Genomic DNA, 24,238 nt, shown 5'->3' on the forward strand with positions numbered 1-24,238 from the left:
ACAGCTCCCAATTCAAAGCTTTGGCTCCATAGCAACAGGTTAATTGTGCTCTCTTAGAAGATGTGGCCTTTTGCCTTGGGCCACACTAAGACTGTGTGGAGCTAATGAGGCATTTAGACACTGTGTCACACTCCAAATACATGAGGGGTCCGGCGCCAACAAGACATGTCAAACGCTGTGCTGCAAGGACAGTGCAGTCGGTGACAGGGCCCAGACAGCATCTGCCATCATTACAGGCCCATTAAAACGTTTCACAGGGCTCCACTGCCCTCCGTCACGAAGAGACTCTCCCTACAAGGACTTTCTCCTGGGGTCCCAATAACACTAATTACTTTAGCTGTTGTATTTGGTGTAGAGAAGACGAAACGGTTCCGATTTCTATTTGATTTTGTGAAATAACAGTTGCAAATAAATAAAAAAAAATGCAGATTTTCTTTATTACCTAGAAGGATTACCTTCAATTTGAGGTCATGTTCTGTCAAAATAGATGTTTTCAATATAAAAGTTAAATAAAGTTTAGAATATATTTTAATTTTGGGATATTTTAAATTCTAGTCTTAGAAATGCTCATTTGCAGAGAGTCCCTCCAGCATCTGTTCACATCTGACCCTCTGCCTTCACCTTTCCAGACAGCGTCGAAGATGAGCTCGAACTCTCTGCAGTCCGCCATCGCCCGGAGGGCCTGGAACAGCTCGAATCCCAGACACGTTTCTCCCGCAAGGAGCTACAGATCCTTTACCGAGGCTTCAAGAATGTAAGTGACAAGGCAACCGTGCAGCCTCAGCGTCGTTCTCTCCCGGACATCTCTCCTTCTTTTCTCCTGGACGTTTTGTTGTTATTATTTATTTATCATTTTACAGCTATCTGTATTGGCAGGGGTGTTTCCACTCGATTGTCCTCAAACAGCTCCACTTTCTTTTTATATAGCAATGAAACTATAATTAGCCATCTGAGCAAAGCTGTTTTTGCTGAATCATCTGCATCTTTCGCTAAATGTTATCGCATCCAACTGTGCGTACCACAGAACATCTCTCTACACTGTTCACGACGCCAGGGATAATTAGGTCACACCTCAAAGCCGCCACTGAAGATTACTGATGCACAATCCAGGTCAAAGTCCTCGAGAGCAGCCGACATCAAACCACCACACTTCATTGTCATCTCTGGTGTGAGGCATAATGAGGTGACCCAAAATCCTGTGATAGTGGAATTCCCATGGGGCTTCAGTTTCCTGTTTAGCCTGCACTTTGCTCCAAGTCCCTGCAAAGGCTGCCCATTAGTCCACTTCCACTTGAGACAGAGTAGGAGATAAGACCTGGACTAATGAGGCCTTTAATTTGTGCCACAAACTGCCTGATTTCCCCGATGTCATTTTTTACATTACAGATTTTTCATTTTATTTTTAGCCACAATGGAAACATGGCTCTAGAGACTGTGGTGTCTGTTGGTCCGCCACTTTGGTCCAACATACGAAAACCTCAACAACAATTAGATGTCTTGCAGCAAAGTACTGTACAAACATCTGTACCCCCAAGACATTGGGACTGTACCTGTAGCACCACATCTTCACTTACCCAGACATTACAGTAGACACTGTAGTGTTGTTAATGTGTGGTAGGAATAAGCTTCCTTTATATTCCAGTTACTCTTCTTTACTGTGTAATTAGACAGAAGTCCCAATCTGACAAAGACAAATAGCAGGAGGAATATGAAAAAGCTTACGTCCATTACTAAGGAAGTAAGGAAGCAGATTTTTTTAAAGCCCTGTGTCGTCCCACAACTCATCTTCGTCTTGCCCCAGCCCAGTGACATTGACAAGCTTTTAACGCCAGCCAGACTAATAGTAGCTGGCATGGTTCCTATGATGAGAAATGTGGCCTTTTGTCCTTGGTGTCCGGGGTTTCAAAGCAAATCAAATGGTTCTAATGTCCATGGCACAAGATGAGGTCGTTTGTCTTACCGAGTCTTTCACTTGCAGGTGGTCAAAGTGGAACTTAGGTTTAGAAATACGTCTAGCTGGTACAAAAATAACACTTGTGGCTCCGGAGTTTACTTAAAAAGTATGTGAGAACTCATTGTTTCATAAACCCGCTGACCCCAGACTGCAGGAAGAAGCACAATATTATCTGGAAAAATCAGCTGGGCTTTCGAAGTTCACAGTCCGGGGCACTGCCTCAGGCACTAGATTAAGATCTTAGTTTCTCTTCCATCGGTGATGATGCGCCTGCTGTACACAGGTTTATTTCATTCCCCCCTAGCCTGCTTGCTGCATCACTTCACAAGTCACGGAAAGGAATTTCATGCCTGGCCGGATTTGCATTTCACAGATTGTATTTGTGATTTTATTATCATGGATGAGCTAATTTTACAAGTATATCAAATGAATACAAATACATTGTCTGACCTCTCTCTCTTTGTATAATGAGATTGGCACTGAATAATGTGCAAAATGGAACAACATCCAGGGACAAGTGGAAAATTACACCTTTCATTTGTTGTCGTTTTGCACAATGTACTATTACTCCACTTGCTCTTTGCTCATTATAGAGTCTCAAACAATCAATGGAATATGACTTATAATAATTAAATAACCATATATGCATCTTGACCCTACGTTTAAAAAGGACGGTGTGGGTAAGGATTGACTCACATTAGATCCGAGTTTGTTGTAAAGACCGTAGAAATGTAAAATATCTATATGGAGAATTTGCTTCACCTTTTCCCAGAAGGTTCGATATTTTAGCGGCTTATGTAAAAAAAAATAAAAAAAATAAAGGGAATGTGAGAACGAGGTCCCGACTTTTAGCTTAGCTACATCAAAGTTTATCCTCAAGCGACCTTAAGGCTGTTATAAAGTGAGTGCAACGATTTCACTGAACTTTAAATTGAATTGCAGGGGAATTGTGTTGTATGCGATAATGTCACCCCGGCTTCATTCTCAATTGGAAAAAAAGAAACTGCCTTCCTCGCCAATGTCATCAGCGGTCGACTCGACTGAGCGCTCAAATCTACCTTTTTCTTCTGCACTCGTGAGGGGTGAGTTAGCTTTGTTAGAAGAAGCCACTTGTATATTACTGTCCCGCCTCATCATTGTGTCGTTAGTGTTGACAACTGTAATTGCCCCACACAGAGGCGTGCACGGACCACAGTGAGATGACAGTGCTCGTTTTCCAAATCCCACTCTGCTCACTTAAGTACTTAATTACACAACTTTTCCTTCAGCTGCTTTACTCAAAGGTTGACTGTTGACAACCCGTTCACTGCCATGCTGTGGAAAATAAACAGTGTCCTAATGAATCTACGGAACAACAAAGACCTGCTGTGTCAGACGTACACAAATGCAGTGGAACATACTTTTTATGCTGCTTATGATGTTTAAGATTCCCCCCCCCCACTGCTGTACATGGAGTTAAATGCTAAAACTAGTCACCAATTAAAGTCAATCGAACCATATTAAGTTTTATCAATATATCCCACAAAATAAAACCAAACAGGAAGAACTTACATAGTTTTCATTTGCCACAATGGTCAGATTATAATCTAGATGCAGTTTGATCTGTCTACTAGTTTTCACCGTGCTGCATCACCCCGACACCACGGACTCACAGATTTCGTTTAATTGAGCCTCAAAAACATCACCTTGAGTCAAACTTGTGCTCGCTTTCTGTCTTTTTTCCCCTAAATTCTTGACCTCACATCACCCCACAAGTTACACAACCGGGCCTGAGACAACAGAGGAAGAGTGTCTGGGGACGGATGCACACAACCTTGCAGCATCATCTTGAAACAAACCGAAAAAAAAAGCCTGTTTGAAGCAAAACAACAAGGTTTCATCTTTATTTTCGAACCTCCCCTTGTTTCCCAAAGTTGCTGATCAGAAGTGATGTGAGGAATTAGGAACCCCCGGTGTGCCCTGTGATTCATCAACCATGTCTCGAATGGAGGAAGCTGCTTTTCTCCCAGTCAGCCCGGAAAAGTCGAGAAAAACAACTGGCTGCAGTAAACTTTCTTCAGGTTGAGGTTAATCAAGTGTGGAAAAAGTCTTTAAGACAAATGCGTTTACGGGACATGTAGATGCACAAAAGCATTTCAGTATGTTTTCACACTTTCTTTATTATTTGCTGCTTCTTTTGAACATGTATCATAGATGTCTTCATGTTATTGTATCCTCTTCAATCTGTTCCTTGTGTTTTTTTGATTTACCACAACCTCCCCTGTGGTCATGATGTATTATCTGTATAGAAACCACTGAATTGCACGCCTCCTAATGTAGAAATGCTCTTTATAGACAAACCATTTCCTATGTCTCTAAATTCAATATCCTGCCAGAGTGTGCATGCGGCGTGCAGCCTCGCGCGGAGCAGAAACTGAACCTGCAGAGCTACCCGCCTGTATCACCACGCTGCTCCGTGCGAGGTCATCCGCCGTGCCTTCGGTCGGTTCTTTGATTTCAAAAGAGGTTAAATAATGTGTTATGTAAGAGCATTCAGTCTTTTGCCACTGGTGGGTGACCTTGAGTGACTGTGGACAAGAAATTTCTTAAGCTTTCATTGGTTTGCAGATTGAATATCACCAACTTGGACATGAATCTGTATCTGTTAAATACCGTTCTCAACATACAGTCAAATACCGTTATTCAGAGATTAACTAGCAATTAATTTATTCATTTGAGGTTAAAGACAAACTTAACACCAGCTGATAAAACAGTGTTTCGTTGACCTCTGTGGTTCAACATTGATGAGTACGCTTATGAGGTCAGAGAAACACATGGATGCTGCTGCTACTGATAGAAAGTATTAACTAATCCACTGTGTAAAACAATTTGAACGTCATAAAGGAATCGTTTGTAATTTGATACATGTTTTTTTTCCTAAATCATGTCAAAATTAAAAGCAAAAAAAAAAAAAAAAAAAAGACATCTACTCCTCCAAATCTTGTTCATTGTAAGACTTTAACCGCTGGAGCGAAGATATCTGCCTCCTCCACTGAAAATTGATTTTCAGTGGAGGACATAGACGGTATCTGTATGTCGCACCATGATTGGCACATCTTAAACTCAGATTTAAGGCGAGGACTTTAAAATAAGAGCAAGGCTTTAATATAATAGATGCTGACTGACCTGTGCAATTCAATTTTCTGCAGGAGTGCCCCAGTGGAGTCGTCAACGAAGAAACTTTTAAAGACATCTACTCGCAGTTCTTCCCACAAGGAGGTTTGTGCCCCACTTTGACTTCTACTGCTTGTGTTGCCTCTTTTCGAGTCTTTTACTCATGTTTAGGAAGTAAACAGGAAGTTAAACTTCTGTCAGAGATAATGCAGGGACTCTGAAATACAGAGGGAAGGAAGCAGGTTCGTATCTGTGGAGCGTGGAAGTGCTCGGTGTAATGCAAATATTATAATCGTGCACTAAAAGCAAAGACGTTAAGAGGCTTTTAAATCTATACCTGGAACTACTGGTGTTAATTAAGTTGCTGTTTTATATCTTCTCTGTGCATTTCTTCTCCTCACAGACGCTTCAACATATGCACATTTCCTGTTCAATGCATTCGACACAGATCACAACGGCTCTGTGAGTTTTGAGGTAAGACCATATTAGCATGTGCGTTTTTCTGTTTGCATAAAAAAACGCTGCGAAAGGACGTCAAACATAACATTTTTAAAGTGTTGACACCGCAAGGCCCCTGAGGTGTTTTCACTGGAGCGTTACATAACCTGCAGCCCCAGTCATTTTAATTTAGTCCAAGCGAGTCTACTAGGGATGCTATCAACATGCGATTAATATTTATGAAGGGCATATATTTGCTTATTAGGACAGAAGAGCTGTCGTCACTCCACACCAAAGCTTCACAGGCCACTGTGCAGTCCAAACTGTGTATAAAGCACAGGGTTAGATTCCCCCGAGGGGCCGACGTGGATTACGAGTTGGCTAATAATTTGAATAATGAGGTGCTTTTTAATTCACAGCGTCAGCACCCCCCTCCTGTTTCATCAATGGCTTCTAATTAGTACCTGATGTACTGTAAAACAAATGTTAATGTATGAAATCAGAGTGCATATTGTTGTTTGATTTCTCACACAGGTTTTGAATTGCTTGTTGTTTGTCTCAGGATTTTGTTATGGGCCTTTCTATTCTTCTGCGAGGCACAATCCAGGAAAAACTCAACTGGGCTTTCAACCTTTATGATATCAACAAAGACGGTTATATCACTAAAGAGGTACGTCCCTGTAAGCTCTACTGATTTCAAAGCAGCCGGGTTCATTAGAGGCTTCGACCTGTCACAAAACAAACACAGCTACAGCTCACCCCTTTTTTCTTCACGTCCCAGGAAATGCTAGACATCATGAAGGCCATCTACGACATGATGGGAAAGTGCACATACCCCGTCCTCAAGGAGGAGACGCCCCGTCAGCACGTAGAAGTTTTCTTCCAGGCGAGTGGCAGCGTTCACCTCTCTGTATTTGCCAGTCACAGTAAAGACGCTCCAGCAGAACGGTTGTTTGTTGCTTGTTTTTTCATGTGTCCTTCTCTCTGTGCCCAACAGAAGATGGATAAGAATAAAGACGGCGTGGTCACCATAGACGAGTTCATCGACTGCTGCCAAAACGTAAGCAGGACACTCCGCGACATCTGCTCTCGCCCCCGTCGTGCACGCTTGCATTGGCTCATTTGCACAACTGTTTGTTTTTCCTCCGCAGGACGAGAACATCATGCGATCGATGCACCTGTTTGAGAACGTTCTTTAACTTTTGGCTGACGGCGGAGGCTCCCGAAGAGAACGTCATCTTTAGCTCGGCCCAGCTGACTGACTTGGACTCATACTGTGTACAGTGTCCTATGCAGACTTTTGATCATAGATAAAATCTCATTCATTACTGTGGGCCACAAGTAGGAGGTGGCAACACGGTGTGAACACTCTGGAATTAGCCGCCTTTTGACCATTTATTGAATTAAGGGAAGAAAAACGATTAGTGGAGAGAGAAAGGACGCGTGTGCGAGTGTCTGTTAGCTGAACAGCGAGTTCCAACATCAAGAGCCCACCGGCATCAAAAGACGTCTCATGAAAGGAGCTCGAGAGCTTTCTCCTAGCTCTGTTGCAGCTTTGTTTTATTTACTGCCAAGTGAGATCACTGTGACTTTTTAAAGCATCAGAAAAAAAAAAAAAGGAGCCGAACTAAATATCTGACGTAGTTTTCACATTTGTCCTCGTTTTCACATTCCAGACCGGCGCTCCGTTTCCAGAGTGTTCCCACCCCCACCGTCGTCATCCATTGTGGTCTGTCCGTTTGCTCTGTGCAGGAAGCGTTTAGAGAAGGAAACGTACGTTGTTCTGTTTTAACTTGTATATAATATAGATAAAACCACACGAGAGCTCTATGACAAAACTTTTCAACTTTGTTTATGTTTACTTGCCAACTAGAATGAGACAACACGAGGATTGTATTGATGTCAAAACCGGACCATAATATCAATGGTTTGTCTACAGAAGCACACAGACAGCTATATTAAGTATAGCATTAGATCATGATCTTTGCTGCTTTCAGTGTATTTCATTTAACCACATGTATATGCATATTCCCTGTAAAGTAAACCATCTATGAGGATGTTTAATTTAGTTTTAGTTCACACTAAGAGCAGTGTTTGAGGTTATTTATATGGTATTATGCTCATTGTACAAAAGATTGTCAGTTGTACAGTATTAAAAGGAAAATTCGCTCTCGGGTGAATTTCAGCTCTTTAGATTTCTTCATATGATTCGCTGCTTTCAAAAACAAGGTGCAGTAGGGGTTTTGGGGGTGTTGATACATTCAGGTATTCAGGCGCCCACACCAGTTTCTGCTGTCACTGATTAAAGCGCTGATTGCCCCCCATTTGTGAGCAAATACATAAGAAAAAGAAGAAGAAGAACAAGTCTGACTGACTTCCATTCGCTAATTGGAAACTACTGGATCATTGGGATATGTTACAGGAAGTACAACATATGATTTTATATGAACAGACATAATGACCGATCACAGTGCTCCAGTCCAGCAGCTGCATTTCTCTGCTGTACTTCTAACAACGCGTCCTAAACTCGTATAATAATTCTCAGTATGGATCGATTGTTGTTCATGAGGTTAAAATCAGATTGTTATCCAACAAAAACAGAGACAATTAAGCACTGATCAAAAAGCAGAACTGACTGTGACTGAACAGCAGTCGTCTGATGCCCCCTTGTGGTGATAACACCTTAACACACCGAAACCAAAACACGAAGAGGTCATGATTGCTTGGTTTCGTGTTTGCTATCTGGATATGAAGACGTAGACGACCACCAATCAGCAAAGTGAATGTGTAACTTTTGCTTGATGCTGCCTTTGACGCACAGTAGTGTTGCAGATGTCTGGTTGCATCTTAGTGGCTTGGTTGAATATACAAAATATACATGTTGGTGTTGAAACACACATATTCACATAAAAAAAAAAGCTCTGTAGCAATAGTTAAGGATTTAATCAGATAGAAGTTGTTTTCAGGTTTGAAATAAAAGTACACGATAGATAAAGCCCGTCCACTCCAAAAAAACAGCCATCTGTATTTCCAGTTAAATGTAAGACATGGTTTCCAACCTAAAAATAGCAAGGTACTTAAATTACCTGAGATAAAACGTGTATATAAAACAAAATTTGCTAATGATTTTAAAGATTTTCTTACTGTAATGCAGATGGTAACATGTGCATTTAATGTACAAAAACGTTTTGTAGGCCACACATACACAACATTGTACAGTATTTATGAAATGAAGAGGACAAATTACAGAAAAGCATTTTCCTGCTGTTAAAAACAAACAAGGCAACGTAGTATGATGCTATAACTGGACTGAAACTCAGGACTGAAACGTTAAGTGTTGTCACAAAAGTTTGCATATTATAGGCAGTGAGACGTCTTTACACCGACATGTGATTTGACATTGACACATTAAATCATAACGTGCTCCCTTTCCCTGCTTTGTGGTGACAGTTTGGCCGTAATGTGTTGTTAATGATGTCCCTAAACTAATTCTGACTTTTATTCTGAAGGAAAAAAGTTCCGTAAGTTGAGCAACAGCTGTTTTGATGACCTCAAAACACCCAAACAAAACCATTTTCTGTGTCACTGCACACAATGGAGATAAAACCTCAGCCATAAATGGTCAAAGAATCTGAATGTTAGTGGGAGCATGTGTGAATCGAATGCTCGGAATTACTCACGGTGTAATGACAGGAACAATTCTCAGTCCTGACAAACTGCTGACTTCTATTTCAGCATTGCTTCTGCAAAAGAATGAATTCATGTGGATACACTGCTTAAAGGTTGAATACATCTTCACTAGGAGCGCCAGAGTTTGATAAAATGCAGAAACGTATGTATGTTGTTTAAATATAGTAGAATTTTAAACATTTTCAAAAAGAAATTGAAATTTTCAACTGTTTAGACTCTTTACATAGTTGGTTTTCATGGGAGTTTCAAATTAAACCTCTACAGTATTCCCCCAAATAATCTCTTGTCTTATATAAACTCTGTAACTCTACAAAGGTAAATGCTTTACTCGACAGAACACCCAGTAGAGGTGTGTGATGTATTGCTTATGCCGACGAGCTTTATGCAACAATGCACTTGAGCCTCCGGCACTGATGTCCTTCCAGTCTCTTTATGGATCTGTTGTCCGTTTAATTCCTCCTGGAAGTTTCTTAAGTAACAAGAGGCTATTTGAAGTTCGTACTGTGAGTTTATTAAGTGATGATAAAGGCAGCTCTGGACTCTTGACAAGGAATATCATAAGGCTTTCCCTGGTTCCTTGTTCCCTCTTCTTGACACTTAATGTCTCTCTCTCTCTGTGGATCATCCTTAAGATTGAAATGAAGCCTGCTGAGATGGACCCTGTGAGATTTGCGCACGGTCCATTAGTTGTTGTGTTACTCACAGGCCAGTCTGGATGGGAGCACTGCGGCCAAGCACTGGGGGTTAAGTGAGCAGCTGCCTGATCTCTCGGTGAACGTAGCAAAGGAAGTCCATGTAGGAGGCGCCGCCGTGCAGACTTTTATCCTCCACCAGGAACTGACGGAACTGTATCTCTGGTTTGTCCCTCTGCCTCACGATTTGGAGCTAAGTGGACCAGAAACAAGAAATTAGACAAAGTGCCGCCTGCCTCCAGTTCAAATGCAACAACTCAAACATACACAGACAGATTTCAACCGAATTTCTTATCCCTATGTGTATGTGTGTTTTTTGTTTTAAGTGTCCTCTTTGAAACCTTGGCTGGCTACACAGCAAGGACGTGTACCAGCAGAGTTCAAGGGTGTTGTAGGATATGATGTACTAGACTCACCAGCACTATGTGAAACATGAAATAAAAATACTGAAATACTAATTGAGGGTTAAAGCTGCAGTTGTGGGGCTATTTATGTATTTAAATATTGTTTCCGCTAAATTGTCGTCTCTTGTACTGAGTAAAAAATGTTCCTTAAATTGAAACTATATTGTATTTAATGTGAAAGCTTTTGGTTTTTGATACATTGACGCATCTGCTTTGTATTTGTTACTGTACCTTCATGGAGTTTGGCCTCTTTTCGAGCAGACCGCTGATGATGGATCTGACCTTCATGGACAATGGATTGTCCAGGTCCGGCAGCGCAGGCTGAAAAGCACAGTATGACAATAAATGATTTGTTACGTTAGTTATGAAAGGCCACTATCATAATAAATTGCTTCAAGTATAATATACAGTATATACAGTGCTGAGTTATACAAAGTCTGTTTCTCACAATATCCACAGAACTGTAGATATGTTGAAGTTTAAGTGCAGTTAAATGAACTCTGACCATGTGTCCTTGCAGGTGGGCAAGAGAGGGCAGGTTGAAGATGCCCTGGATGAGATCTGGTGGGCTCGCTTGGCCCAGCCACAGAAACATGGAGTGTCCGTTCTCCAGCAGGAACATTCCTGAGTCGTCAAGTCGCTCCTCTGAGCAGCGCACTGGAGCAGGCACAGCCGCTACTGCCGACGTCCATTTTGTGCTGTAAAAGAAAAACAAAACAAAACGGATCAGGTTTCTGACATTTTAAGTGTAGACAGATAATTTACTGCGGTGTACTACAAGTATAGAAATACAAAAAGGTCAGTGTGCACTCGGGTGTACGAAGGTTTGTTTCCTACCAGTGGAATAAGACGTGGGTAGAGCAGCAGCTGTGTGTCCTCCACCCCCATGCCCATGACCGACAGCCTCTGATGCGCTCTGTCGTCTGTGGAGAGCTCGGTGCTGCCCATCAACGGAGCAGTTTTCATCAGGCTGTTCATGTAGACCGGGAACACCTTCATGGCGTCAGGCAGGATCAGCTACATGCAGAAAAATGCTACAGTTACTTCCTGTGAGATGCCACACATTGAGGAGCGCTGTAGATTGAGGCCAAACCCTAAATTAAAGGCGTTTGATGTGCTGGCCTGTACTGACCTGGCTGGCAGCGGAGGGGCTGGCGCAGTTCTTCCTGTAGCAGGCCAACATGTGGGCTGTCTGGTTGACCAGGATCTCGCGCACATTCTTTAGAGGCTGGTTCAATATGGCACGGTAAGCTGCACAGGCATGAGAAAAGGTTAGTTAAAAGACAAACGTGGGGGAGGAGAGGAACCCCGGGGGGCTGACTGGCAGTGGTTGATAAGAAGGGGAGTAAAGATGAGTCAAAGGGAAGCAGGAGCAGTGAGAAAAAGAAAGTGAAGGCCAGTAATACAGCTGTAATAAAGATCTGCTAGTGTGTCTGTGCAGATTAGAGCCAGGCTCAGTGTCATCTGTGCTTTATGTGCAACATGTGGTTCTTATTTCTACAGGTCATTCTTCGTTTACTCGTAAGTCGGTGAGTATTCCAGAGATCGATCAAGTGATGCATTGGGAAAGATCTGAATGATACTGCAGTACATCAGCAGGCTACATCCAAATTCCATTACACTCCCCACATGCAGAGACCTGGCTGTATGGGATGAGCAAACACACATTCCTGAATGCAGCTTTAGAGCAGGAGATAAAGGTTTTCTGTATTTAAGTCCACTTAAATACGAGGGTGCTCACCTGATTTGGCAAAGAAGTTGATGAGGGAGTCGGTCTCGCAGCTCTTGTACAGCTCCAACAACTGCGAGCTGCAGTTCAGACTGAGGTTGTGGATGCGCAGGCGTCGCTGCCCGTTGACTGTGGTGTACAGCAAGGCACACTGGGAAAAGAGGCGCAATCAAATAGAAGAGTTTAACTCTTGACAGACGATAAACTGCTTTAATATTTCTCTTAAACGAGCCACACTTTTAAAAGACACCTACCTGGATAAATGCCCCGGTCTCCTCATTGAGTGTGTCGTCATGCTTGTATTCAACCGTCACAGCCTTGTCACAATCCACAGCGGCTATTTCTACATCTGTGGTGTTGTTCATATGGATGGCACCAAAGAAGTCTGTGGCTCTGAAGCCTGAAGACAGATCGGACACAACAATGTCAATTTAAAGTAATGAGAGGTCGTCATTAGAGAGAAAATGTTGAACCATTACAAGAACTTACCTGTACTTGTACGAACACGCATGATGGCATCAAATCCAATGCTCTTCTGCACATCTTTCCTCAGGTCTCTCAGGAAATGCTCCCCATCCGTTTCCACCTAAGAGCATAATGTCCAGTAGAGTAAGCAGCAACTATCATAAGAAAATCCAACCAATAGATGGCAGTGTTGTAATAATTTATTGTTGTGCCAATGATAAGCAGATGGGGAATCATTACTGTACATTAAAAAAGTAACCGTTTAATATTTAGAGAGATGTTTTTAGTGAAATGTCAGCCTGAGCAAAGGTGAACTAACACTAAATGACATTATTTAGTGCTCAAGTCACAGAACCGCACTGAATCAGTTAAGTATGTGTTGCGTTTGCACAAGTTGGAGCAGTTTCACATTGTTGTTGGGATGGGACAGTTCTATGTCTACTATGACATAGTAGACTATGGCTGCTGTGCCAGATTCATTATGTGGACACAACAAGCTTTTATTCAGCTGCAAACTATGATGTCTTAGTACAATGATGACAAGTACAAACTGCGGAAAGTGGCCTCCATATACTGTATAAACATGTAGGTCTGCAGAATGTTTTACCTGGAAGTTGTTGTACTTGTAGATGGAGCCTCCGGTGTGAGAGGGCACATCAGCCATTGTTGCCAAGTCAACATACTGGCTGGGAAAGAGGAAAAGATCCACACAGCAGCCCTGTGCCACACAGTCCTTAGACAGCTGCTCATACACTCCTTTCTGAGGCTGGAACAGAGTCTGGAGAAAAACATTTCAGCTGTGTTAGTCAACGGTTCCTTGCGGCTCACTTTTCAAACAGAGCATCCGCTGCAGTAGTTTCCACTTGCAGACAAAATGTTACTCACCTTCTCTTTTTCAGTGTTGACCAGCTTTTTGTCATCCCTGTTCTTCAGTTTGCCGGGAGCCTCGGCAGTAGGCATGGAGGAGTGGAAGATAAAGAGCTTCCCGCTACACTCTGCAGCCTGGAGGATGGAGAGTGATATATAAAATAAAAAAGAAATAAAAATGTGTGAAGCATGATTCTAGCATTCGTAGTGTTTTCCTTTACATTACAGTGATCAAACTGCATTACAGTGAAGTCCTGAGGTCAGGAGGTGCAACATTCAACTGGCCAGTACAATGTTACAAATAAATAGACAAAGAAATATGTAAGCAATATGCAAAATAAAAATATGAACATTACAAGACATGAGCAAAACAAACAAGAAGTCAGTGACTATTTGGTGCTGTGTAATCTCACAACTGCTGACAATTACACTTTTCCTTTAGTGCGCGCCAACGCTGACCTCATTTCACTGCTGGATTTTAAAGTAAACACAAACATATCAAGGAGGCAAAAAAGAAATGTGTTGCTTCACTCAGTTTGAAGGTTGAAAGAGTTCAGAGATCACTGGCAAAGTTGGCACGAGCACCGCAGCTAAAACATTTTGAAAAAATTGAAAACCTTGCGGGGGTCGGTGGGTGTTTAGATCTAAACTGGCTGACCTTTATTTGAAAAATACACTATTATGCGTTCTGGCTTCACTATTGGAATCTATTAGCATATTTATAAAAAATGCACTAAAAAATAAAAAGAGGATTGAGAAATGCGGTTTGTCAAATATGTATTTCACAACTGCAGCGAAACATACAACAGCTACACCTACAGCCCCTCATCTCCCACTTCATGTTGACACATGTCGCCCTGTGGCTAACCTTAAATGCCTCCACACCGGCCTGGATGACAGGGGCAAAGACCGTTTCACTCTCGTTGGTGTCTGCAAACATGTCAGGGATCTGGTCCAGGAGGCTGAAGAGAACATGAACAGGATTACGACTCAATCGTCAGATCTTATAGCAGCTGTCTTCAGCTGACTCGCTGACTGTAATGTCTTATTATAATGGCTTCACAGAGGTTGTTCTTGAGATGTTTGACTGAAGCTATCTTAACCTCTTTGCTAAGCTAAACAGTTTTCAATTTAAAGGAAGTATTACAGCATTTTTCTTGTTTAGCTGAATTTAAAAGCTTGAGAATTATTAGACAACATGTCTAATTATTTCTTCCTTACTGCATAATGGGTGATAACATGTATCTTACTTGTAGATAACAGCCCTCGAGTCCTGGTAGTTGACGAGGAAGCCATCAAGCAGCGGGACAAACATCTCTGCCGTGTCTGAGACCACCATCATCTGGGGCTGGGCCAAGGCGCTCTTCACGTTATAAAAATGGAGGACCTTGTTGTAGGTGACAAAGCCGACCTTAATGGCAGAGCTCTCTGCTCCTTCCTCTCTGGTGAGGGAGAGAGAACAAGCACCCGTGAACTCCAGGATGAATGATTGTTATTTATGATCTGCATCATCAAATCCATTTGTATCTTGGGGTCAAAGCTGTGTGTGTGTACGCTGCCATGTAGCTCTGTAAATCAGCAAATCTTCAAGTTTTGTCTTTGGGATGGCATGGACTGAATCACTTTCACCTATTAAAAGCTCGATTTCCAATCCATATCAAGTAGTAAAGTGTAGTAACATCCTTCCAGGACCAGATTAATAATGTTTATGTATAAGTCAGAGTTAATTTTGGTTGTTAATGAAAACTACACCTGTTTGAGCCCGAGTGCTGCCTGCAACTGCACTTTGTACGTCTCTCTGCTTATTATAAATCCCTCAAACACACCAATGTAGCTTAGAAGAAAAAATACACCACTGGTTCACTGTGAGCCCCTTGAAACATTAGCCACAGGTGTTGTTGGAAATAACCACTTCAGCATGATTTGAGTTTGTTTTGTTCTTTCTCGTTCCAGACAGGGATTGAAAAATACCAGTGATGACTACAAAGAAGTCATTTCTACACTCAAGATGTACATCTGCATTTACTTAACCTCCACTCTAGTGAATTAAACATGCATTTTGATGAATTACATGATACATATAAAAACAGTGGGTGTTCAGTGTTTTGAATTTAGTGCCTTTAAAAATAAAAGGAAAGATTCACAGCTGAAGATAGGACTTATCTTGAGTGCACTTCGAAGTGTTTAACAGATGATGTAATGGCAGCGGACAAATATGAATATATGGGTGCTGGCACTAAGGGGGTAGGGAGGACTGAAGAAAGTTATTTTAGGAGTAGCCAGGTGAAGTAACTCATCCTCTCCTTCATGGTAAATCAAAACACTCACTGATACAACAGAACCAAAACAATGGTTGCCACAAATCCGTAAGGTGCCTGTTCAGAAAACCCTTTCGTTTTGGTTTTGTTTTGGATGCCAGTGAAAGGTGAGAGTCTGCAGGATATTTTACATTTTGGCAGCCGTCTGTAAAACCATCATCCAAAAATCTTCATATGTTAGATGTGAACTACATAACGAGCATTCAGATTTGCATTTCAACTGATTCTGATACTGTGGCTGTATGTTTCTCCCCCATTTCCCTGTATGTACCTGGGCAGCTTCTCCAGCAGAGTCTTCAGCTCGTCGCATATCAGTTTGACCAGTCCACTTTTAATGTTGTTATAGGAAACGTCAATCATGAAGATGTAGGCAGGTGGATTCGGAGGCTTGTTGTTCTGTGGAAGAAGGCGACACATTTGACACATGAGTTTGCAACTGTAAATTAATGAATAAACTAGCCACTAGCATCAGAACTATTCTTTTTATTCATAACGTATCAAGAAAGTGCCCAAAACGTACTTAACGTAGACTCTACCCTCATGCCCTCCTTGAATTCTATGTTAACAGGTCTCAAACACCAGTGATATTTCCATTTGGACTTGCTTATAATGTGGGGTATACCATGGCAGGTATGATGGTAATGGAGTGTGTGTGATGGGGACTGTCTGCAAGACATTGTTATGTTTCCACCGTTACAAGCCATGACAAGACACCTTTCAGGCTTGTGTTTAATAGCCGGCCTGTGGAGTCTGTTTATAAGCCTTAATAAACAAAAGTAAAAGTAGGCCAGTGGAGTGACTCAGCTTTGCCAACGCAATCTGACCCTCTTATCTTGTTCTCAACGGCCACAGCCTTCATTGGGATACAGTTGATTAGCATAATTGCCATTTTAGTGTTTATAATAATCACTAATAAAAATCCTTAAGATGGAAATTTCATTTCTGTGTGAACAAGTGACAAGTTTTTATGACCCCTGCAGCCTTAAATCGTCAGCAGTAGCAAACAATGCATGGATTTGAGTGCCTGTCTCTATTGATTGTCTTAATGCACTCTGCATAATGTGTATTAAATAGCAGTCAACAGAGAAGTGAAGACTTGAGGAGTCGTCCCGTACCTTGCAGTAGTCCAGGGTGGCTACAAACTCATAGGATCCGAGGGACAGCTCAGGCCTCTCATAGAAGTCCACTCTCCGGCCCATGTGGTCAAGATGTTGAAAATAGAAGACGGGCACTGTGTTGAGACAACATGTGCACAGCATGTTTATAGTACTCGCTTCCCATTTTCTTATTGTTGAGGCAGTTTACCTGACATTTTGTCATCTTATTGTGTTTTTTAAGTTAGCAGTTTGTTTCCATAGTACTGTACCTTCATTAACACAGTTGCAGAAACCACACTGGTATCGACGGCCGCCATCGATGAACTGCATGTATGGACACATGTAGGCCTTGCATCGATTGCAGCGGATGGGACCTGTCTCACCGTGGTTTACGACGTACAGAGGGGTCTATGCAGGTACAAATATAATGGACATTGTTTTAAAATTATCAACAGGTGCTCTAATTTAAATCAGTCACTGTCTTTTTAAAGAAACAGACATTAGTATAAAAGGATGCTGAAATCTTTAAGAACTATAAACTAACTAACAGAAAGACATTGTATTTACAGTGATCACATGTTTTTCTTTTTCTTTATTCACTGTGATGTTTACTTTGTTTTTAATTAAGGCATTATTTACTGTATTTGGATTATACACTTGTCCATTCTGCACATCCATGTAAATATTACTCAGGATGAACTATTAGCCATTTAAACCACAGTAAGCACATTGCATTCTCATATGCAGAACATTTAGCCCTGGCGTGAAGCTTTTTAATATACCACATACCTGTAGATGACGCTATTATTAACACTAGTTATTTTAAGCTCTTTGCAACTCTCAGGCTCTTTGAAAGAAATACATTGGCAGGGGACTTCAGGGACATGCAGAAGTGTTTGGTGTATCTCAGGGCAACACAACCCAAACAACAAACAAAGCGCAATACATTGTTCTTTTCCATTTTGGTATAATTCTATTGACACAGTACACTTAATCTGAGAGTGCAATCCACTTAAATTCGTGTTGTGCATGCCTCGTCTCCTGCACAGAGGTCCCTGCAGATCTGACATTAGCCAATTAGCTTAAAGCCAGTTGAGAGAAAGCTAACATTGCCTAAAAAGGCCAATTGGAGCCAGGGACAAGGCCAGTGGAGGGGGGAAATAACTAAGGCAAGATTCTTGGACCACACATGATACAAAAGGAGGTCACTCACAGGACAAATTTATTTATTTATTTACCACGATGAATGCAATTGTGGTACTAGGATCATCTCTCTAAACAAGTAAATGTTGTGGTTGCATATTCTACCGCGGTGTCCCAAAGTGATCATTTTGCTTGTTTATGTTTTAATACGTTTTTAAAAATAAAAACACATGTACTAGTCTCTATCCTGGTGTTAAATGCTGCAGTAGGAAATCACAAACAACAAAATGCAACTCAGGGAATTGCCTTAATTGTGCTTCACAGTGCATAAAGACAAAATCCCACAAGTGTGGTTGTGAGTTATTACTGAGATGACAGTGTACAAATTTTCCAAAACACATTGTACTCTAAAGATAGAAATGGTTTGGCTAGAATATTTCCTATACATAGAATTTAGGCTCATGAAAAAAAAAAAAAAAAAAAAGAATTGTCTTGTATGTATGTACGTATGTCATGTGTGTGTTATTTGGATTTGCTTAAAAAAGAAATGATGGAACGTATGTGTCAGTGGGAAACAGTCATCAAAACTATAGGCATAATGCTGCATCAATTGATGGATGTTTCCAAATACAAGGCTGACCACCACAAATTAATTCACCATCTGTGGGAGGCACTAGTGTGCATTAGCATTCATCATTCCCTGCAAGAGTTGGACTTACAGCACACCAGTGTTTTTTCCACAGCCAAGCAGCCAAAAACTAGTCCTTCTCTGTTTTTTTGTTTTATCATAGCTGGTGAATAGATGTTGATATAATGTTCATTTGATATAATTAAACATGTTTTAGATGGAGAAACTGACTTTGAATTCTAGATAAAACCATGACTTACCTCATTCTTTGGCAAGCTGGCAAAGGGCTTAATGATGGAGGCCAGAGGCACTTGACACTGTTTGGCCAGATCGGCAGTGCAGGGCAGAGAGTATGTGGTGCAGCGTACGAATCTGGGACTGGCATTGCCTGAAGTTAGCAAAAAAAAAGAGTCACTGACCATGATGCTACAAGCACATCTAAGACTGTAGGAATGAAGTGCTGGCTCTAGTTCCATGTTTATTTTAAATCCCTGTCTCCTAAAATGTTTCTACTGTAGACAACTAAACTGCAATTACAAATACTTTTTATAGGGAATGAAAAACTTCACACACAGCATGACTGTTAAACTTTAAACAAAACCATGATTTTTCTCTAACCTAAGCCAAAGTGAGTTTGTTTGTTGCCTAATGTCAACCACACAACGGGCATATATAAGGACAAGTATATATATATATATATATATATACAAACTGTACAAAGGAACTAAAGTTGATACTCTCTGTACTTTAAAATACAGTTGATTATCCATAGCTGCTCAAATTTGTGGTTGAAGAGAAGGTTATATGTTATTCGGTTTTACCTTGATCCTGTACTGTAAAGTCGGTGGTAACCAAGGGTGGGACCTGTCCTCGGATGTTGGTGCTGAAGACCTGCCCCCCTTTTTTTACTTGGTCATCCTCAATGACTTGGGTCTAGAACAAGAGTCTATAGTTATGTACAGTACCGTGTGACATTCCAGAAATAGTGACTTAAAAACAGATACTTTATTAATGCATATAGACTAACTACAAATACATGTGATATTTGCCAAGTTTATATATAATCTGTATAATATTTAAACAAATCTGTTGTTTTCTGCATTGCTAGAACTCCATCTTCATCCTTTTCTATCATGCATTACATCATTGATATGAACAAAAGCAAAGAAGCATGTGCCATTTGCAGACCCATTTCGAAGAATCACATTTGTGACATCTTTGTATATTTTGTATGCATGAAGGTAGGTTTGTTGTCTACTCACTGTGCTTGGGATAGAGTCAGGATCCAGTTTCTTCTGCGGTGGCCCAGACATGGCTGCGGGTGCTCCAGGGAAGGCTCCTGGCATGCCTGGTTGGGGCCCCATCATGTGTCCCCCAAACTGACCTGAACATTAAAAGGGCACATACTGGATGTTAGTATTTCTTGGTTTGGTTTCTTGGATGAACATGAGTTCTGATCTGACTGCCCTAATACTAACAATGACAACACTAGAGACTATTCAGTTAACAAAACGGGTCACGACATAAAGTAACCTGAAAAGCATTGAAGATACACTGTAGCAAAAGTACAGACATTTTTTATTATTAATGTTTTTACTAGTGTGTTGTGGTTTTAAATGTTTTAGTCGCTGTTGTTATTTTCTTTGTGTCAAGCAGCAAGATTGGTCTAACCATGGTTCTAAACACGGAACAATGAAGAGCAAACCTCAAAGTGTCAGACTTTTTGCAAGTAAATAACACAGTCCTATGACAAAAACAATTTAAAGCTCTTTTAAGAATACTTTTCTGACTGATAGAAGCCATTTTTTATTTTTTTACTGGCGTCCAGAGTCGCAGTTACCTGGTTGCTGTGGGTATCCTTGTGGACCAGCAGCTCCTGGACCTGGCGGTTGGAAACCTCCTGGGCCTGGAGGAGGTGCCCCAGGAAATGGTCTACCCATGCCTGCCATGGGTGGGCCTGCCATGGGTGGGCCTGCCATTTGGGGGCTTGCCATAGGTTGGTTTGTCACGGACATACTCGCCTGGGGTGACTGTGGCGGAGACATCTGGGGGGACATGAGGGGTGACTGTGGGCCTTGAAGCATCTGTGGCTGCCCCATTGCCGGAGGAGGTGGTGTCTGGAAATGCTGCTGGGCTACAGAGCTTGCTGGAAGAGGAGGGCTTTGCATAGAACCTGGGGCTACACGAGGAAGAAATTAGCAACCACACACGTTAATATTCTATCTGACAAAACATTTTTTTGGCACTAATAACCAATCAATGCTATGCTAAGAGCTGGATCAAGTGTGATTTGTACTTTCTGCTAAAAAACAATACTTCTCAAAACCAATTACTTGCAGATGTGAATGTCATATGCTGCTGCCTGAATGGTAAAAAACATACATAAGTGAACATACCAAAGTTACCCAGGTTCATGGCACTCATCTGATTGGTCAGCTGCTGCTGAGCCGGAGGCAGGCCAGGCGATGCCATGCTGTTGTATGGTGACTGTGGAGGCTGTCCATAAGTGGCAGATGCAGCTGGTTGAGCAGGATATCTGATGAATGTGAGGACAGTTAGTGAAGTTAGTAATAAAAGTACTTCAGCCTTCCCCCTGACATCTGGAACATTCCCACACTAAACTGTTTGAAAACAGCAGTCAAGAGCCACCTCTGAATGTAATTGTCTTTTTGCCATTTAATCTTAACTGTCTTTGTTTTTTATTTAACATTATTATTTCATAGTTTTAGCCATCAAATGACTCTTTTCTTTATGCAGCCTGACAATGTGAAGCCTTGATCAGCCATACTTGTATTACACATTTATGATGTCTATACCAATTTTAGGGAAAATAAGCCGCCCACTCAGTCACCGTCTGAGTGAAGGTCAGTACCTTTGTGGATGAGCGCCATTCTGCTGGACATTCGGATTGTACTGACTGGATGCTGGAGGTGGAGGCATACCAGGGGCAGAGGACACTGGTGATTTCATCATACCTGCATCAAGTAACAGACGTGTATTAGTGTAGTGTGGTGTATTCGTTTCTTTAATGTTTTCTTTGCTATTTCATCAAAAGACCTTCATTATGCCATTAGTTCTACTTGGAGGGAAGGGACAGCAAGAATTGGTTTACCCTGCATACAGAACTTGCCTCAGGGTGCCGTGGCATTTAAAATACAGTCAGTAATTTTGTAACATAAAATGTGTGTTATCACAGGGCTAGAGCACATGAATCATTTAAAGGGCAGATACATAAGTTCATCCACTGGCAGATACAGCATAATGATCAATACAACAGATGACACATCCAGCTGCACATTAAGAGATGTTACAAGTCATTACTCATATTCTGCAAAGCATGCACTTATGAGCTATAATTTCAAATTATTCGTGTCAGCCCAAAACAGTAAACTTCATCCGTCTGGGATTTGTGAGCTTTTAGAGAGAAAGTGTAGTAATTGCAATAATATATGTTATTTAAACATATGAATAACGTGACACGTACACATTTGGGAGGCAAGACTGGACCTGAAGGGGAGAACAGCAATGTTATTTTGGAAGCAATCTAGATATGGAAAGCGAAACTAGTTTACCTGTCGGTGGAGCGTTGAATGCCTGTGGAGGTCCCCCATAGTGCCCATAGAGGGGCTGTGCAGGACCCGTTCCAAACCCACCTTGGTATCCCCCCATCCCTGGCTGGGCCTGGGAGTATGGAGGTGTCGCAACATAACCCTGTTGACTCATCTTGATGAGATGGCTGTCACGGTCTTCTCATGCCACGATGAGTGAGAGCGCCAACCTGCAAAGTTGAAACGATCAAATCGAAAGCTTACAATATGTATGCATGCGTTTTTTTTTTTTTTTCCATTTCTTTTTTAAGGTTCTGTAAAATAAAATAACACACAGATCAGAATAGATTAAAAGCTGCCATTCAGGTTGCAACAGGCGCTCCACTTCGTATTTGTATTATAAAACACATGTAGCATGTTAACAACAGCTGATATTTGACCTCATGCAATCATCAACACTCTGTAAGGTGGACTTTTGACATTGCTTACTGAGAGATAAAGCAGGCCTTCTGTGGTCGTGCGAGCTTCTAATAGGTTGTTTGTTTCTTCTTTTTGCAATCAAAATTAAGAAGTAGTCTTTGCCCCAATATTTACATTGACTCCAGCAACATGAATAATCACACAGACGTGTAATTAGTGTGTCTTTACATTTAAAAACACTACAGGGCTGTAAGGGAGCTGTGGGTTTTGCTGCCATCTGGATTCCAATAGTTAAAAAAAAAAGTGAGTTATAATAAACAATATGTACACTTTTATTCATGTTTTAAACTTGTAAAAAACAAGTTAGTTAGCATTAAGGTAATAAAGTGCAGCAATGCTTGGGCCCATAATAGTGTTAGCTAACTGCTGCGTATTGACATCTCTATAAAAGCCTTCTATTAAATCATATTAAAGCCATTTAACACATGTAACCACGACAGTAGCAAAACATAAAAAAACAAATAATCAGGTTTAATTGATCTTTTTTTTTTTGTTGTTTGTTTCTTATCGAGCCACTGTGCGGTCGTCTCCAGGAGTTGCCACGTCAAAGACCGTTATGATGGCTAAAATCGTGAGCATCCCAATATTTCGTGGATTTACACGAAGCAGTGCTGAAACACACTTTATCCTCTTTGTAGCACAGTAATAAACTTTAACACCTCGTCGTCCCGGCGCAGTCACCCGACTGTTAATTGCGCGTTGATTGGAAACATCTTGCTAGCCACACGGAAATTACTACAAAGTTTGCCGTGACGCTGATACCGTATTGGTGTTAAACGTAACGCCGCGTCCACTTAAGCAAAAACCCCTTCGCCCATAGCTAGTGGAAACATTTGTCCTGCTCCGTGTGGAAACGTTGCTGTGGTTATATTTACCTGAACACAGAGCAGAGTCCTCTTCTCCGTCGCTCCCAGCTGAAGCAGAGTGCCACGTCAAACTCACCGGAGCGCCGGTCGCTATGTTGCTCCAGCCACGACAACCGGGGCAGAGCAGGGCTGACGCGGCTTCCTGTCGGGCGCGTTTCAAAATAAAACACCCAACGTCGTGAAAACCGCAGCTAACGCGGTAGAACCGGAGCGTACGCGCCCCCCCCCTCTTTTTCCCAGTTCTTGCTTGATCTAGCTTTATGAAGCGGTTGCATCGTTAAAAGCACGCATGCAGTCTCGTAAAAAAAAACAAAACCCACAGCGTGCGTTTATACTGACGCGTAAACAACGGCGCTTCCGGCTTACGTCGACGTGCTTGTCGCTAACATGCCGGGTTCGAGAGTCGTGTCTGACGCTGTGCGCATGCGTGATACACGTTACCCATACACGTCAGCACAGATCGCGCAGGGGGGGGGGGGTGAACCTGAGCTCATCAAAGTTCACATCTCTCAGTCTGTCAGATGAGAAAAGCACCCTAGATGGACGAAATGTCAGCATCCTGTATGGAATTTATTGTGAAGATATGTGAAAGTAGTGACAACAAGCTTCCTGGGTTTATTGATTAGGCATTTTAATATGTAGGCCACTATATTGCAGACTTAATTGCGCAAGGTTTGGGGAAATTTGGTAATTGGAAAACTCAGTGTGGTGGGTGCATGGATGCAATTAGAAGTTTCTGTTTCTAGCATAGGCTACTGGCTACGGC

General features: G+C 41.7%; 2 protein-coding genes across 4 annotated transcripts in view; one reads left to right on the top strand and one right to left on the bottom strand.

Annotated features, from left to right (window-relative positions):
* Positions 1–7,163, top strand: part of kcnip4 (Kv channel interacting protein 4) — a 39,631-nt gene extending 32,468 nt beyond the window's left edge. For all 3 annotated transcript variants that reach the window (XM_026352810.2, XM_026352809.2, XM_026352811.2), the window contains exons 2-8: positions 630–754; positions 5,143–5,212; positions 5,511–5,581; positions 6,108–6,215; positions 6,327–6,431; positions 6,543–6,605; positions 6,697–7,163. In XM_026352810.2, coding sequence (XP_026208595.1) covers positions 630–754; positions 5,143–5,212; positions 5,511–5,581; positions 6,108–6,215; positions 6,327–6,431; positions 6,543–6,605; positions 6,697–6,744 — 590 coding nt within the window. In that variant the 3' untranslated portion in view covers positions 6,745–7,163. The remainder of the gene's footprint in view (positions 1–629; positions 755–5,142; positions 5,213–5,510; positions 5,582–6,107; positions 6,216–6,326; positions 6,432–6,542; positions 6,606–6,696) is intronic.
* Positions 7,164–8,467: 1,304 nt separating this feature from the next.
* sec24d (SEC24 homolog D, COPII coat complex component) lies at positions 8,468–23,588 on the bottom strand. Its single transcript, XM_026352808.1, is given in 24 exon segments — positions 8,468–10,120; positions 10,563–10,652; positions 10,837–11,001; positions 11,003–11,029; positions 11,169–11,348; positions 11,464–11,582; positions 12,073–12,211; positions 12,315–12,460; positions 12,550–12,646; positions 13,133–13,303; positions 13,411–13,527; positions 14,261–14,354; positions 14,643–14,834; positions 15,982–16,106; positions 16,826–16,941; positions 17,077–17,215; positions 18,839–18,966; positions 19,400–19,511; positions 19,841–19,962; positions 20,419–20,757; positions 20,975–21,114; positions 21,451–21,553; positions 22,151–22,356; positions 23,482–23,588. Coding segments are annotated over 23 exon segments (3,153 nt in total). The 5' UTR covers positions 22,302–22,356; positions 23,482–23,588; the 3' UTR covers positions 8,468–9,979.
* Between the last annotated feature and the right edge of the window lie 650 nt (positions 23,589–24,238).

The sequence above is a fragment of the Anabas testudineus genome, chromosome 18 (assembly GCF_900324465.2).
Source record: "Anabas testudineus chromosome 18, fAnaTes1.2, whole genome shotgun sequence".
NCBI classification, from domain to species: domain Eukaryota; kingdom Metazoa; phylum Chordata; class Actinopteri; order Anabantiformes; family Anabantidae; genus Anabas; species Anabas testudineus.